Source organism: Equus asinus, chromosome 3 (genome assembly GCF_041296235.1).
Source record: "Equus asinus isolate D_3611 breed Donkey chromosome 3, EquAss-T2T_v2, whole genome shotgun sequence".
Taxonomy (NCBI): Eukaryota; Metazoa; Chordata; class Mammalia; order Perissodactyla; family Equidae; genus Equus; species Equus asinus.
The window spans coordinates 124801504-124818107 of record NC_091792.1 but is presented as its reverse complement, the minus strand read 5'-3'; the positions used below and the strand labels follow the sequence as shown (position 1 = coordinate 124818107).

The following is a 16604-nucleotide window of genomic DNA, read 5'->3' as shown; positions in this document are numbered from 1 at the left end:
ACAGTACTGGCTTCATGATATTAACAAGCTGGGAACACAATAAGACTTCTCTCCTCCAATGCAATGCCAACCTCTGGGATAGCTGAGAAAGTCAGAGAAACACGAAATGATGTGGAGTTTAATTTTGCCCAATATAAGTTTACAAAGCATTATAAAAGTTTGTCTATGTATGCTCAAATCAAATAATAAATAATAAATTATTATCTAGTGTTTGAGTTCTATTATTATTAAAATATTAGCTCTAGCTCCATCAAACTTAAAGTACTAACAACTGAGGTTCAATGTTACAGAAATTATAAGTTATGCTCAATAACGAGTCATTAATAGTGACATCCTGTATAAACAGAACTTCATCCTTCTGAGCAGAAAATGAAATTATAAAATCATGCCTTCATAAATTAGTACTGTACTACCTTGAAATAAGTTAAGCTTATGTTAACTATGTTAGATGCGATCACTATTCCTGTATCAAAATTTCGCATATGGTATAAAAAGTACTCTAGTTATAACCTTTTAATAAAGAAGTAGCAATATACCAAATGCACATCTAGCTATATAAATTAATATTAAGGGTAAATGGCAAATTCTAATTTTTGGAAACAGGGAAGACCAAGTCCTCAAATCTTGATTATTTCTCTTTACTCAAACTCCAAGACTAATTATTTAGTCACTGTCTTCTGCTGCTTCCCAAAATAAAATTGTATTCACTTCTCATAACTTTATTTCCTTTTACTTATTTTACCTAATATTAGTGTGACCCAGCTTGTATTATGAGCATAATCACTAATGAAGACAAGGAAGAGATTCTACTTCCATTTTTGTTCATCAATATGGACTCTTATTTCCTTCATCTACAACACGTGTTCCAATTCCATTTCAGTTCTGCTCATCTCTTAATCCTCGTTTTGCCCTTGTTCCTGCGGTTTGAATCTGTCAATTGTTTGTAATTGTCCTGGAATACTCCTTTCCAGAATAATTTCTGTTTAACATTAAGTTTTAGTCTCTTTCCAGTCGTGGATCCTTTGAGATGAGAAACAAAGAAGGCAAAACTTCTAACTCCACAGAAAGTCCTTAAAAATCTCAGTTCTTCTCTTTCTGAATCCTTTAGGGCAAAAAGGACATGAAAATCTTGTCCTCTTATATGTGGAACCAAAAAGATAAAATAAAATAAAATAAACATCGAACTCATAGTAACAGAGAATAAGGTGGTTACCAGAGGCAGGGGCATAGGGAAAAGACGACACAAAAAAAGAGTAAAATGGTGGTTGGCAGGGGCTGGGGGGAGAGGGGAATTGGGAGCTATTGTTTAATGCATATAGAGCTTCAATTTTGCAAAGGAAAAGAGTTCTGGAGATGGAAGGTGGTGATGGTTGCACAACAATATAAATTTACTTAATACCACTGAACTGTGCACTTAAAAACAATTAAGCTTGTAAATTTATGTATGTTTTACCAAAATTTAAAAAAAAGAAAGAAAAAGGACACCTACAGAATATTTCTCTCCTACATCTTGTGATGGAAACATAATTTGTTTTCACTTTTCCAGTAAGAGGCACTTTTTTCTATCAGAATATGGTTTCTAATAAATTCCTCTGGTTATAAAAAAAATTTGTCCTTTGGGAGGGCCCTACATATCAATCATGACCCACTTACCTGAGCCATCAATCACCTCCATACTTATTGAGGGACTGTGCTGATGGGGCAATTATGAGTGTAGTAATGGAGATGGCCTGTCATCCCAATGTAAACTCAGCATGAGTAACTTCGATGCATATAACAAAATCTATGAAATACATGTGTTCTGCACTCTTCCACATGTTCATTAGTTGTATTTTTATTTTATATACATTATGCAGACATATAAACATGAACGGTTCAATTATAAATTATGTCATCCATAAGTAGTTGATTTGTACCCATTGGAAAATGCAATGATTTATATGAGAATTGAGAGCACAGTCTTTTTATTTTCCTCTTTTACATATTTTTTAATTTTATTTTCATCTTTGGAACTTTTCAAAGTAAAAAGTCTTATTTGAATATAATAGCCAATGTTTCGAAGTATATGCTGAACCTTTGCCCCTGTTTACTAGGCACTGCCTTTCTCCCTGCAGAGGGGTGGCTCAGCAGCTGTGCTTATCTTTTTTACTCCAGATGATACAGCTAATTGGACCAAACTGCTTCTATGGGATTACTTTACTTGAGCGTTTGAACCAAGCTACATAGGCAAGGAGTCTTGGTATTCCAACACATCAGTAAAGTCCATAACCCAGTTCTACCGTCCCTGAGTTCAGGGGCTTTAATGCTTCGTATGGGACATCTTATATCCTTTTCCTGAGTTCTTTTTGGCCTCACACTAGTTGGAAGTGCTCTTTCTCTAACTCAAAGGAGTCATGGCTAAGATACTGACTTTCAATAAGCAAGATGTAAATTTCAGCAAAATACTCTCCCTTCAACACTACTTAAAGTTACCTAGAGGAGCTAAAAAGCGCAGTATCATTAGTGGATAGGATACTAGATTATCAAAACGAGGAATGCAATGATCAGTATGAAGTAAAGTAAAAAAAAAATTAGAGAATTATAATTATTTTCTCCTCAGGTACAGATTCAGTTGTCTGGAATGGATTGGACTTTGAGATATGCCTTAGGGTGACCTCTGTATACATCCATTGTGAAGTCTTCCTGTAAGCTGGTTTAAGGGGCAGGCATGATAACTTTTAAATATTGATAAACTCTTTCATTTTTCCATTCATCTGGCATTTCCTGTATATTTTAGTTTGGACGTAAAGCTAGCTTTCAAAGAGTAAGTGCAAAAGCAATTTAAAACTGATATGCTTCCATTACTAGTTTCCATCTTTTTATTACTCTACATCTTAAGACATGATTTAGAAATTCTCCATAAGATTATTTTTCTTGATTCATGGAAGAAATGTTATAAAATTTCAAGCCATTAACGGAACGAAGTGCTCCAAGTGAATTTTCCAGATAAATGAACCCCAAATAATTAAGCTCCAAAATGTTCACTGCAATTATTGATGGAGAAAAATTAAAATTTAAAATAGTAGTCAATTCCCTGATTTCTTAAACCGAGAACACTAGATATAATTCAACATTTCCTCTAGAAGCAATTGACAATCTTTTTACTACTTGCACCTGGTTTTCCACATTTCTAATTTATCTGAGTCTGAAAACCTCCAAGAATTCATATTGACCACAGGCCTGAGAATATAAAAGCTTTTCCATTTGGCAGTGCAACAATCTTCGCAGACTACTATTATTTGAGTCTTATTGCTTTCTCAGCAGTTTCCTTGGCCTTATATTTTAAAGATGAGGCAAAACTCTGTAGAAAGCCCTTTGAAACTTCGGTTCCTCCTTTTCTGAATCCTTCAGAACAAAGATGACATAAATGCTTCCATTTACAGCATGCTTTCATTTACATGAATTTGACAAGCCTGGACTATAAACTGATATTGGGGAAACTGGTTGAACACTATTGAAGAATGTAGCATTTGCGCCTATAATTTTACTGAGGTGTGAATTTGGAGCTGTAAATACTCACCACATTATTTAAATTGAGCTTACTTACCCCCAGGCAAATAGTATCATAAACATGCTAGTATAAATAATTTCTTAAATATTTGGTTAAAATGCATAACCTGAAAACGACAATTATAATACATCCTTTTATATATATATATACTTACATTGTTCATAATTAACTGCAGCTCTATAGGGTACAAATTAAGAGTAACAGTAATTTAATTAATTGATTAGATAGTAAAATATCAAGAATAAATACTGTGTTACATAAGGTTTGATACTGTCATTTAAATTCACTATATTCTGTGAAAAACTAACTTGTAACATTCATTTAATTTTATCTTTTTTTGTATTTACTAATATAGACTAAACTAAAAGCTATTGACAAGCAGGGAGAAGTCTCCAAAAAAGAAACAGAGATTCGAGAGTCTATGAATAGATTTATAAAATGAAAACAAGTATACACATAGCTGTAGAGTAGAATTACTTGGAGAGTTTTAAAAATTTCTCATAATTCCTCCTCACTTGAGATTCTGATTTACTTGGTGTAGGGTAGGACCAATGTTTTAAAAAACTCCTCAAGCAGTTTTAAAGTGTGGCCAAGGTTGAGAAATATTGTAAAAGAACTTACCATGTTGATAAAAATTGTTCCCTTGTTATACCTTTTGGATATTTAAAAGTAATTAATTTCAATCATATTAGCAAGAATAGCAATAATCAAAAGAGGAGCTCTATTAAATAATGTTGCATTAAATTAAGAGAATAGATGCAACAAGAAAACTGAAAGATTTCTGGTTTACAAATAGAATATGAATTTGAATCTATCTAAAGAAAAGAACATCTTATTTCTTTTATTTAACAGTTTCCTGTAAATGAGACACTTTTTATGATAGAAGGTAGGCAATTTTCTGGGTGAACTTATATTTCCATAGCACCACTTTCTTAAAGTGTTAAAGAGATCAACATTAGCAATTCATGATCCCTCCTTATCATTTCAGGGTAAGTTTATACTTTTCCTGTCACTCTATAACTTCTTATTTGAAAAATAAGTTTAATAAACTAATAGCATTTAAAATCTCTATCACAAAATATCAGTGCTATCTCCCAATATAAAAAAGTCACATTTACAATGAATTCAACTCTTGTAAGCAAACATGTAATGAATGATTAGAGTATAAAAAACACAATTTTCAGATCAAATATATTTAAATTAATTTTAATAAGTACAAAAGATAATGTTTAGCATTAATTTGCATGTGATTAATTAGGAATTTTTTAAACAGCAAGCATAATGACACATTCAATAAAGGTCAAATTATCTTACATACATAAAAAATAGTGACTTTTCCCAATTACAACAAGGTCACAAATTACAATTTTATTAGCTCCAAAATGATTTTATCAAAACAGAATTCTACCGTACAAGATTACTGTCACCCAGAAAATTTCAAATTTTACCTAATGTGAATATTCAAAGTTTAGTATTGGAGCTTTATCATGCATTCTCTCTGCATGTAATTTTATCATTAATGTGTAGCACAGGAAAAATATCTAATTCTTCTTTTTTCTTTTCTAATTTAGCAACAAATATGAAACTTTCTTAAGTTTCTATGCAAGTTGCCTCTAAAGGGAATATTTCATGAAAGGTCACATTCTTAATTTGGAGCACACCAAAACATGAATTTGTATTTGCTCAGAAGAATCTTGAGAAAAACTGGATACCAACAAACTTTAAATCAATTATGGAGCAGGAACCCAAGACCAAAAAGCAATCAAGGACTTATCCATGGATGATAGGGTTTAATTCATGAAAATTGTGGCTCAAAGGTCAGTTTTACCTAGGCCTTTCGAATTATACATTAAATTTCTTCACACATTACACTGGGTTTAAAACACAGCTAAGAGGTTCAACAACTTTCAACAACTATGTTGAATATTTTAAAAATAAACAATTGGGAACAAATCTATAAGCCATTATCCCTAAAGTAATTCTCTGTCTAACTCCTTTGTTTTTCTTTCCTAATACTATTTCTTTTTACAAATAAACTTTGTAGGATTTACTCAAATTTATCCAATAATATTGGCTTGCATGTGGCAGCATGTTATGGCAAAGTAAGTGTTCTAAAACAAAGAAAGAAAAACTGAAATTTTCATACCAACTAAGCTAATTCAACCCTTACAATTCCAACACTGGCATTTATTTGGAGTCAGTTTAGACTTCTTACTATAAACAGTAATTTGCAACAAACTGATGAAATCAATACATAATCTTTGAAGCCCAATAGGTTTAAATGTCATGAAACCAACAATATTGCAAATAAAAACAAAACCTCTCCAACCCCTAACACAACTTGGTAAAATAAAATTTTTAAAAAAGAAGAAAACAAAGAAAAGTGCTTATTATTTTGTGTGCTTAATCAACTTTAAGTGTTTTTTATACATTATCATTACCGATAGAACAAGAAAGAAAAACACAATGTATTCCCAGAAGCTAAATTGTAGTCAGTGTTGGTGAATAGCTAGTTTCACAAAAATGGATTCTTGATTGCTGTACAGTTTAGTGTTTAGTATTTGTTTGCTTGGTTTCTGTCCTGTAGGAAAGTATATAGTGGCCTTCCTAATGGATTGATGCTCCCAAAACCATGTGAATATAAATTTGAATTAAAGGAAAAAAAATACAGCTTTTTTTTTTTTTACTTTGTCTAAAATATGTGTTAGACTAGTGTGTTGGTGTACTATACAGAAATTCTAAACTTCCAGAACTCTAGAATCACACAGTGATTTACGGTAGTTGTGAGGACTGAATGAGGTAATATATGTAAAGGGCTTAGAACATTGACTAGCATGCCATGAGTCCTCCATGAAAGTATCCTCAGAACCCTTTCAATTCAAAAAGGTATGCAACTAACCAATAGTTAATATCAATGACTCGGTATTTGCAAATAATTAACCAGATATTTAATTTAATGCAGGCTTTCACTAACCTCCATTGAGAAACTTGGAATTCAAAGATTTTTCTATGCTACTTTATAAGCAGAATTGCGATATGATTTTGAACTTAATGGCTCAAAAGAAACAGTTAGAAACCCATTGGAAAAACATTTACACATTTATAGGAAGGCTATTTCTAACCGTATGCATGGCTGAAGACTAAATTCCAATTAACATGTTTGTTACAGATCTATTGAAAAAGCTAGTATATTGACTAAGTTAACTGCTAGTTTAATAAAAGCTACATTTGAGATTGGACCCATTAATAAAATAAATTGTTTAGATTTCATAAATTTGTCTGAATTACTCAAAATGTTCTTTCATACCTTGGAAATGCACACACACACACACACTTCTAATCAGAGCTAACACCTTACTAAAGGTTCTTTGGGAATATTATAAACTGAAACATAAATCTGTTAGTTGTTCTTGCTTACGGGAAATATTAACTGATGTTATATATTTACAACACACAGAAAGTGGTCTGAAGTGGGGGATACAACTACATATATAAGAAAGGTTTCTTTATACAAATGAAGAAAAGTAGAATATTTCAACCAAGTAAGGTTGAAACCAGTGGTCTAAATAGTAGGATAATTAAGAATTTTCGAGAAAAACATGATACAAAATTCTAATAAGAAATATATTTTGAATATTATGTTATTACCTTTCCCAAATGCCTTTTACATGAACTTCATCTATTTTAGTATTTTAATCATGATGCTTACTTTGATAGAATCATGACTGTTAAATATTTCTGTATATTCTTACATATGTATAATTTCTCCTCTTAGGAGTTAAAGAGGAAAAATGCATCACTAGATTTAATTAGCAACTGCTTCATTTTTCAAGTGAGTTTTTCTCTTTGATACTTCTTTCTCTGTTTTTCAGGTCCTGAACTAGTCTTTGAATTTGATGAAAATATAAGCGCTTAAATACTAATGGAAAATATTAGTATATTTTATATAAATGTTGATAACACAAGGTTATGGATATTAAAGAATTTTATTAAATACTGAATTTCTTTTTTTAAAGGATGAATTCAATAGAGAAAAATATCATAATTTGTTTTGTCCACACTGTTGTGAGTGATTTTGATATAGTGTCTCTAGTTCTCAAGCATGCAGATCTTAAAAACAACCACAGCCCTCCCCAGTTTACATTTTACACATCTGTGTTCTTTGCTATTAATAAAAAGAAAGCCTGAGGTGCTCATGAGACCTCCATTAAAAGGAAATAAATGCACTACAGGGAAGCTTGCCAGCTCATGATTCCCTTGAAATTCTGAATGTTTTTTATATGAAAAAAAAAATCTGGTAATTGTTTCAAAACTATGAAGATAGATATAGGAATGCCAGAAGACTAATAACAGGAATAACCTGTGTAATAAACCTATTGATAGGGTCTCGATTTCAAATGAAGTAATAAACACTTTAACGTGTTGCAGACATTGTCTGAGAGCATCAAGTACGGAACAATTGAAAAAAAATTCTTAATAGATGCTGAAGAATCATGACTTTGCAGAAGTTGACTTGAGCTATTCCCTTTTCCTCTCATTGGGATGAGGAGAGGCCATGCCAAAGTACAGGATCCATAGAATGCATAGAGCTTTGATGTCCCTCTGAAGCTATGATATCATGGCAGAGCTCAGTTCTCTCAACCATGAAAGTAAAAAGAGCCACGTCATAAACATTTGCTATATATATGTGTGTATATATATATAATATATATATATATCAAAGAAAAATATCTGTGTCCTTTTTAAATAAACTATGAACTATTTAAGAAATAAAATTGGAAATGTGGTTCAAGGGGATCACTTATCCAAACCTGAGATAAATTCGAAATAGAGAGATCCCTGAAAAGATTGCTAAACATTAAGACTGGCACTTAAAAAATCACTGAAGTTTAAAGAAATTTATGAAATGGTTATATTAGTTCCATTTTTATATTCAAACCAACGGGAACATGGATAGGACAAAAGAGCAAACCGCCACTATCCTAGCACACCAGTGATCTCATAGCTCATTAAACAACTCTTAGTGCTAAACTAATTTACATGTTCCATTCAGTCTTTGATTTTAAGTCTTTATCAGAATGAGATGCACTTTAATTTTCAACTAAATTCTGTGGGTGTGATATGAATGGTATTAACACCATCCCCATGGGATGGCATATAGTAGGAGGTAAAAAATATTTGTTGAACAAATATTAGCTGAATCGGAGCAGTAGCTATACAACAATGAGATTATATCTTTATATATGTACATGTATTTATCTACATTCTGTACATACCATAACTATGTCCATGTACAACTGCATAAACTTGCCATAACATTATGGGCAAAAGAGACCACTGTTAGTCTACTAAAAATGTGTTTCCTGAAAAATTAATTTTATTAATAAATCCATGTCACTTTTATTTTTCGTTTTTTAAATGGTTTATGGAAGAAAGAATAATTATAAAGACTATGGTTTTATAATTTAAAATCCTTTTCCATGCAGCATACCTCCTCTCCAGCAAGACCAAAAGTCCCTCTGATTTATCTAAAGTAAAAGATTAAGAAGTGTCTAAAACATACACCAGAGTGAGAGAAATAACAGAAAATCTTCGTCCACATTATCAGAAAATACGAACTGTCAGGATGTCATTAGGCTCACATAAGATTTTAACAAGTGAAAATATAAATAAGCGTAACAAAAATGATCACATTTCTGGTCAATCTACCATAACTTTTAATAAAACTGGTGCCATCAATGTAAGTGCGGCCCTTGCCAAAGGCATAGGTGAGTCTTTCCTGTTGTCTTACAGAAACTGTTATTTACAGCTATTTTTACATATCTACATATTTATAAATTTATAGTTTATAGTCAGACATTAAGAGGGCAATGCAGAACTTATAAGAACAAAATTTCAAAGTGTCTGATAACATATACCACACAAAGCATTTGTATTGCTCACCATCAGGCATCGTGTACCTTCTTAGACTTGCACACTTTCCTGAACTACACAGAAGAGCTACGCTATATTTAAATATGTAAGAAAATAGGATATCTTCCACTTCAATGTCTGAATAAAGTGCACATTTTAAAACTATGTAGATGACAAAGAAGGTGTTCTTGGAAGGGAATTAAAGAAATACATTTATTGGCTTACGTAACAATTTTATTTTATTAAGGATGATGGATTACCTTGTGGGAGGGAATTTTTAATGTCAAGGCTGTCTTCACAGCAAATTCTGTTAATAAGATGCATTTGTGACCTTGGAATTAATACAATCATGCAGAGCACATAATAGAGTCACACTAAAACAAAGAAAATGAAAAAATAAAATTTAAACGAGGCAAAGAAATAGCAATTTTTGTTGTGATTTTGCTTATTTCCATAAGATACTCTTTTTATTGATTTTATGAACATACCTATTTATGCACTATACTGAAATACTGTACAAAACTGCAAGAAATGCCACTATTTGACTACTTATATTTCTACAAAAACACCATCATAAAGGTGTATCTATTAGTAAAAGTCAACTAATAACTGCTAATGTATATGTGAGTCAAAAGAATTTTAAGTTTGCCAAAAATGCTGAATCTAGGCATAAGACACAATTGTTAACTTTTGTTAACATATTTCAGGGGCATAAACCGAAACATAAAGAGTATTTTTTAAAGATTAAAAGAAAATTAATTTTTCCCATTAGTAATTATATAAAATTGAAAATTGTGGTTTCCAATTTAGCTACATGTTGGTATGTGTGTGTTCTAATTTAGCTAATTATATGTGTGTGTGTTTACGTTTGTGCATGTGAACTAATCCACAATCCATTGGTGATGCTTCAAAGCTTCAGTTTAAAAATGTTCAACTCTTACCAAAACCTCTTCTAGTATACAAAGCTGTTGTAAATTTGAGTCAGCGAAATTTAAAGTTGCAATTTACAAAAGCAGATTTACATTAATTCTTATCTGAGAGAGCTGCTTTCCAGACAGAAAAATGTGCCAATTAATGGCCCTTTCCTTTGTAATTAGTGGCTTCTGAGTCCTGATGAAAAGAAGCCTTAAGGCAGAATTTGCAGTAAACAGGAAAGAAGAGAATCATATAAGTGCTTATCCATATTCTGTGACACCTATGAATTCTCATCAGTGGGAGTTTTTGGCACAATTTTCTAGTCCAATATGAATGTTGCTCCACAGCAGCCAAACTGGATACTTTTCCAGGCTCCAGCACCAAGAAAATTTAGCTGAGCAATTTCAACACAACACATACCTGGAAAGAATAAGATCCATTATTGTCTTTTTTTTTTTAATTTAAGGTAGTTTTCAATGATTAAAATAATCGGTAGGATTTCAATTATTACGTTCAAATAAATTGATGCTAAAAATGTAATGGCCACAACATTCTGATAGTTATTAAATTCTAGGCATAATTAACATCCTGTCAGGGGTGACTCGAATTATTTGAGCTAGTCATGCTGTAATATGTACATGGCTATAGATACTATACAGAGTAATTAAAAGCTGATTTCAAATCTCTAGTTTTTCTTCTGAGGTGTGCTAAGCTTCCAATTACACTAGCAGGGGTTCTGAGCACTCAGGAAGGGAACTGATGGTCCAGATACTAGGTTCTGTTACTTAGGAGAATTCATGTTGGAATGACAATGTTATTTTACAATTACAGTTAGGCCACAGTAGAAAATACTCTTATGTAAGACCTAAATCAAAAGGCTCCATAAAGTGTGGTATAGGAAATAAATCAGGTCATCTGAATTCCACTTCAAACCAGTTCCTAGGGTAAATCTTCAAAAAAGGCAATGGTTCTTTGGGCATGGGGTGCTTTCTTGCTTGTAGTTCCAAGAGTTAGCAAATGCCTGTCTCCATTAGAGGTCTACTGGTAAGCTACATCGCTATATACATACTGTACATGTTGGTTCACAAATTAGCAGTTATTAGTCAGACTGTACATAGCAAAACAAATCAAGTTTAACGTTGCTATACATCCAAAAGATAACCTGTGTCTAGATTCAAGGACTGACCCCTAATACAGGTTCTCTGTTTAAATACGTAGCCCAGTAAACTAAGTTAAATGTACCAAACAAAACTGGGAAAACTATTCTAGACATTCTGTCAATTTTGCTAACACTGTTGAAGGTTTTCTTGGCTTCCGCTGGCTTGTTTTCTGGCTTCTTGTTGGGTTCTGGCGTGGTTGCACTCTTGGAGATGGTGGAGAGAACTGGGTCCTTGGAAAGATTCGGGGCATAGTTGGCAACAGCCACCGCATACGCATTGTTCTGTATCATGACAGAAGTTTTTTCTTTTTTCTATTGAAAAATACAAGAATTAACAGAATGTGGGGTGAAACCGCTACTTAATATTTTCTGAACTCCAGCTCAAATTCTGAAGAAAAGTATCTTGATAAACATTATTATCCATTAGAAAGAAAGAATTTAAGGAAATAAATAAAACCACGAGGCTGAGGAAACCCCCAAGGTAAAAATCGATGGTACCATTTTCCTAGAGGATCATTTTTTTGTTGTTTACATGGGAAACAATAAAAAATACAACTTTAATAAATGACGCAACAGTTTTGACTCTTACAAGTCACTCAAATATTTTTTGAATGAATGAGTGGATGAATAAATGAAATGTAGAAATATTTTAACAAGAGGAATGATCAACTACAATGAATAATCTCATCTTCTGAATGAAGAAATTTAACTTCTTTAATTTGATAACAGGATTTCCGCTTTCATGTCAAAATCATACAGCAATGCTTTACTCAGATAGTGGGAAATAGTAACCATATACAGATGGCAGTATAATAAATACTAACAACATAGAAAGAAGATGAAATACAAACTTTTGGATTTTTGCCTAGCTCATCCACAACCTGGTTCTCTGTATATTCCCCAGTTCCGTTCTCACCCACTCTAGTCTGGATCACAATCATCTCCTGCCTGGACCAAGCAATATTCCTTTGTGCTCTCCCAGTTTGGCTTGACTTCATCTAATTGTTAGTCACACTATAGCCAAAGGGAATTTTTAAGACATAAATGGGATCATGTTACTTCTCTGCTTAAATCTCTTAAATACTCTCTCATGGAACTTAGAATAAAATCAGTACTTCTTACCGTGGCTTCTTTTTTTTGTTCGTTATATACCAGTCCCACTCAAATAACTTCAGTTTTCAGAATACTTCCTTGTTTGGTGCCTTTGGCCATGCTACTTCCTCAGCCTGGAATGCCTTCCCTCCACCCTCTCAGATTTTGGTCTTGGTTCAAATGTCATTTCCTCAGAAAGGCCTTTCCTAACCACTTAGCTATCATAATCCTTGCTTCCCATATGTGCTCTTTCATAGCACGCAGTTTACTTTCATCATGGCATGTTTCAAAATGTGTAAAGTCTTTCTTTTGTTGTGTGATTATTTGATTGACATCTTCCTCTCTCTTTAGAATCTAAGTTTAATAAAGGCTGGTGCTACTTCTGTCTTGTTCACCACTACAACCTTAGCACTTAGCATGATGCCTTCCATGAGGTAGTCACATAATATGTAGCTGAATTAATGAAACCTGAAAGTATAAGTAGTATTTACCTGCATTTCTATGCTAATAGAAACATATTTTTGGTTATCTAAATGCAAACAAAATAAGCTGGCAATGAATTATACAAAATAGTGAACAGCATAAATCAACAGATTTAGAGGACCAATTGGTCTAGAACAGAATTCTGAGTATCAGTTAATTTGAACCAAGAATTCTCAAAATGTTCAAGTAAAATAAGATATGAAAGCGATTTCCTGTCCTTCACCTGCATTGGGTTTCTCCCTCTCGTCTTTCCCTTGCTGATGAGGCAGTCTTCCAGCCTTGGCTGGAGTATAAAAGGAAAAGGGGTGAGGGACTACCATTTGTAACTTTACAAAAGCTATAAAACAGGTTTCCTTCAGTAACGACATGTGTAGTAACCATGTTACAAATGGAAGGTAATCTCCAAGTGTATAAATGGTAAGGAGATGATGGCTAACACCTTCCAAGCGCTAAGATGTATCACATTGAGTGTTAAGCCTGAGGGTGTCAGTTGTGAAAAACTTCACTACTGGAAGTAAGTTCTATTGTTAAGCCTATGGTACAAATTCAGAAATGAAGGCTAAAGAGGTTTCATGACATGACCAGGTCTCCTGTCTACTGAGTGGCTAAAAAAGTAGATAAACTCAGATGTGGGTGACTTCTGAATCTCTTTAAACACCATGCTATGTGATTCTTCTCTGAGAAACTTGTTTGAAACCCGGGAATACTTTTTCTTAAAATATTCCAATTGAAGCTTATATCACTAGGTCAATATTTTCAAAGGACTCTTTAGCCCAAAAAGTATGTAACGTAAAGTGTTTGTATTGTTATTATTTCAATTATACTGAAACATCATTTAAAATGATTTCAAATTGCACTTATAGAGAATTTGGACCTTGGAAATGTTTCTTAACCTCTCCTTGCTTCAGCTTCCAGTTTGAAAAAAGGGAGCTAATTATACCAAAGCCATATTGAACTTTTGTGAGAATCAAATGAACGAATGTATACTCATAGTCTCTTAGTAGAAAGTAGTGATGATTATTACAAGCGAGACAATGATTACTGGTGTACAAGAAGTATAGATAATATACTTTATATCTTTGGAAGAAGACATAAACATCGTGTGGAGGAGCTCAAGAAAGGTTTCATAGAGAGGGACATTTAAGTTGGGTCAGCAGTTATGGTGTAAGGACTAGACATTTAGACAAAGAAATATAAAATGTAAATGTCTTTTGTGGCAAGAGGGGTCTACAGATAGACACTCTGTATTAACTCTTACCAACACCCTTCCTGCCTCCCACTTGAATACCTTTCACTTGTACATAAACACACAGGTGTTTGTTAAACTCTAGAGTTTGTTAACAAACTCCTCTAGAGTTTGTTAAATCACAACAGATACTCTGACCAATCCAAATGGACATCAGCTGTAAATAGTCAGAAGGGCTGTACCAGTATGCACTAGCCAAATAGCAGCCCTCCTATTTGAATGTTTGTGTTTTTTGTTTCATCCCAACACTGTGGACACTATAATATGCAGTGTTAAAATCATTCCAACATATGCTTGTAACTTTCATTGACTAAGCTACAAAGGGCAAAATTTCATCTTTTTTTTCTTCATTGTTCAAAGTATGGTTCAATATCTGGCTATTAGTATAACTTCAGAGGTTGTCTCAGTACTTGCCAAGATGATGGTTTTGGTTTTAAGATGCTCCCTTGGAACCTGGAAATGACTATTTTCAGAATGAGTAGCAAGCAAAAATACAATAGCAAGGAGTACTATCTTCAGTCAAAACCCAGTGGTTGGCACCTATAATTTCTTACCAATTCATTGAATGAAAAAGAGCTCACCCCCATGGTACTAAATCTTCTCAAATCCACCCCATAACCCAGTAAAGACTTTCTGGCTCAAAATCTTACAAAGTTTTCTTTTAAAGGATAAAATAATTCCCCTCAGTTCATTTGAAAACAGTTATCACAAATCTAGAGTAAAGCAAATTATTCCTATCTACTTAAAATTAAAATCATGTATATAGAGAAAAATTCTGCTGACTTACAATTCTAAAATCTACAAAAGCAGAGTCTATAGATTAGTCCATATAATATTTTATTACTGCTCTTTGTAAGACGTAGATCTGCTAGTGATAGTACCAAAGAATATCCGTACTCTAGGCCATTTCGAGAAGATATTACCCTTGCCCTGTTCAATATTATCTTCTATTAAAAAGAACCAAGTTGATAGACATTATGTTATAAATTCTTCTTCGAATATCATGCAAGCCTCTGATCAAGACAGAACATCAGCAGGCTGGATACCTGGGCCACATGATTTGACCCCTCCAGACTAATTTTACATAATTTAGTGTAACTCTTGGCTTACCCTCAGACCTTCAGACTCTTGAAGAGAAATAGTCCAAGAAAGTCTATTTTGAATTAACTGTACAAACTGCCATGAGATAATTTTTTTAATGCCCATGTCCCTATGTAGTTTTTTTTTTCTTTTGAGAACTAGGCAAGCTCTGATACTTCTTACTATCTAGTTTCTCACAGTTTAATTTTATCATTCCGTGTTTCTACTTTAAGGCTCTTTGGTAGGCTGCTTCATATCTTTTGAAGAACAAGGCCAGGTATGATTGAAAATACAAGTAAAGAAAACAATGTTAAATGTGAAGAGTGAAATCAAGTGGAAGAAGAATGGGGGAAATGAAGGCAAACCAGCACTATTTTCTATTAATTTTAAGTGACTCTTACGACTTTTGCTACCTCTTCATGTGTGACTGATATAATATCTCTCACCAGAATTCCTACCATGTTTCACTAGTTTTCTCCACCTACATATCCCACAGGTAATTAAAATACAAAATATTCAGAAATGAACTCAAGTCACTTTCACTCCCGACCTAAACCTGTTCACCCTCTTGTATTCCCTACCTGTGAATGATACCAGAATTGAGCCAGAAACTAGTAATCAAACCACATTGGTCCCTTAGACAGACCTCTTTTACACTGACTCAGCCCAAAATCACATCTATTGAGGCATCACTTCCTACTACAGCAAGTACCCCTTCCATGTGTTTCCACAGCACCATGGTGCTTGTCTCTATAATGGCACATAAACTTTTCTTCACTTCTTTTTTCCTCCACTTGATTGTAAGCTCCTTGAAAGCATAGAGTGTACACTGCAGAGCTTCTAGCACAGTTCCTGGCACAGAGCAAGCTCAAAAAGATGTTTGCTTCATGATAAGTGAATGACATGTACCAGAATGATTACTATGATAATATATATATATATAAATTCTTATAATATATAAACATATAAAGTATTTTATAGAATATAAGTATTTATTACATTAATAGAAACAGATTCCAATAGTGTGGCCTACAATTCTGTTATGTAATTATCCTGAAAGTCCTCAATTTCACCATCTATAGATGTCAGACTGGGAAATATTAAAATAAGCTCAACTAAAAAACAATGCTTGTGGAACTTCCACCTGTTTGTGGAAATTGTTTTAC

At 33.1% G+C, this 16604-nt stretch overlaps 1 protein-coding gene across 2 annotated transcripts in view; it reads right to left on the bottom strand.

Annotated features, from left to right (window-relative positions):
* Positions 1–9681: 9681 nt before the first annotated feature.
* Positions 9682–16604, bottom strand: part of GABRA2 (gamma-aminobutyric acid type A receptor subunit alpha2) — a 129496-nt gene continuing 122573 nt past the window's right edge. Inside the window, exon 10 of one of the 2 annotated variants that reach the window (XM_014857141.3) lies at positions 9682–11849. In XM_014857141.3, coding sequence (XP_014712627.1) covers positions 11553–11849 — 297 coding nt within the window. In that variant the 3' untranslated portion in view covers positions 9682–11552. The remainder of the gene's footprint in view (positions 11850–16604) is intronic. The other variant, XM_070505956.1, reaches the window with a different exon arrangement.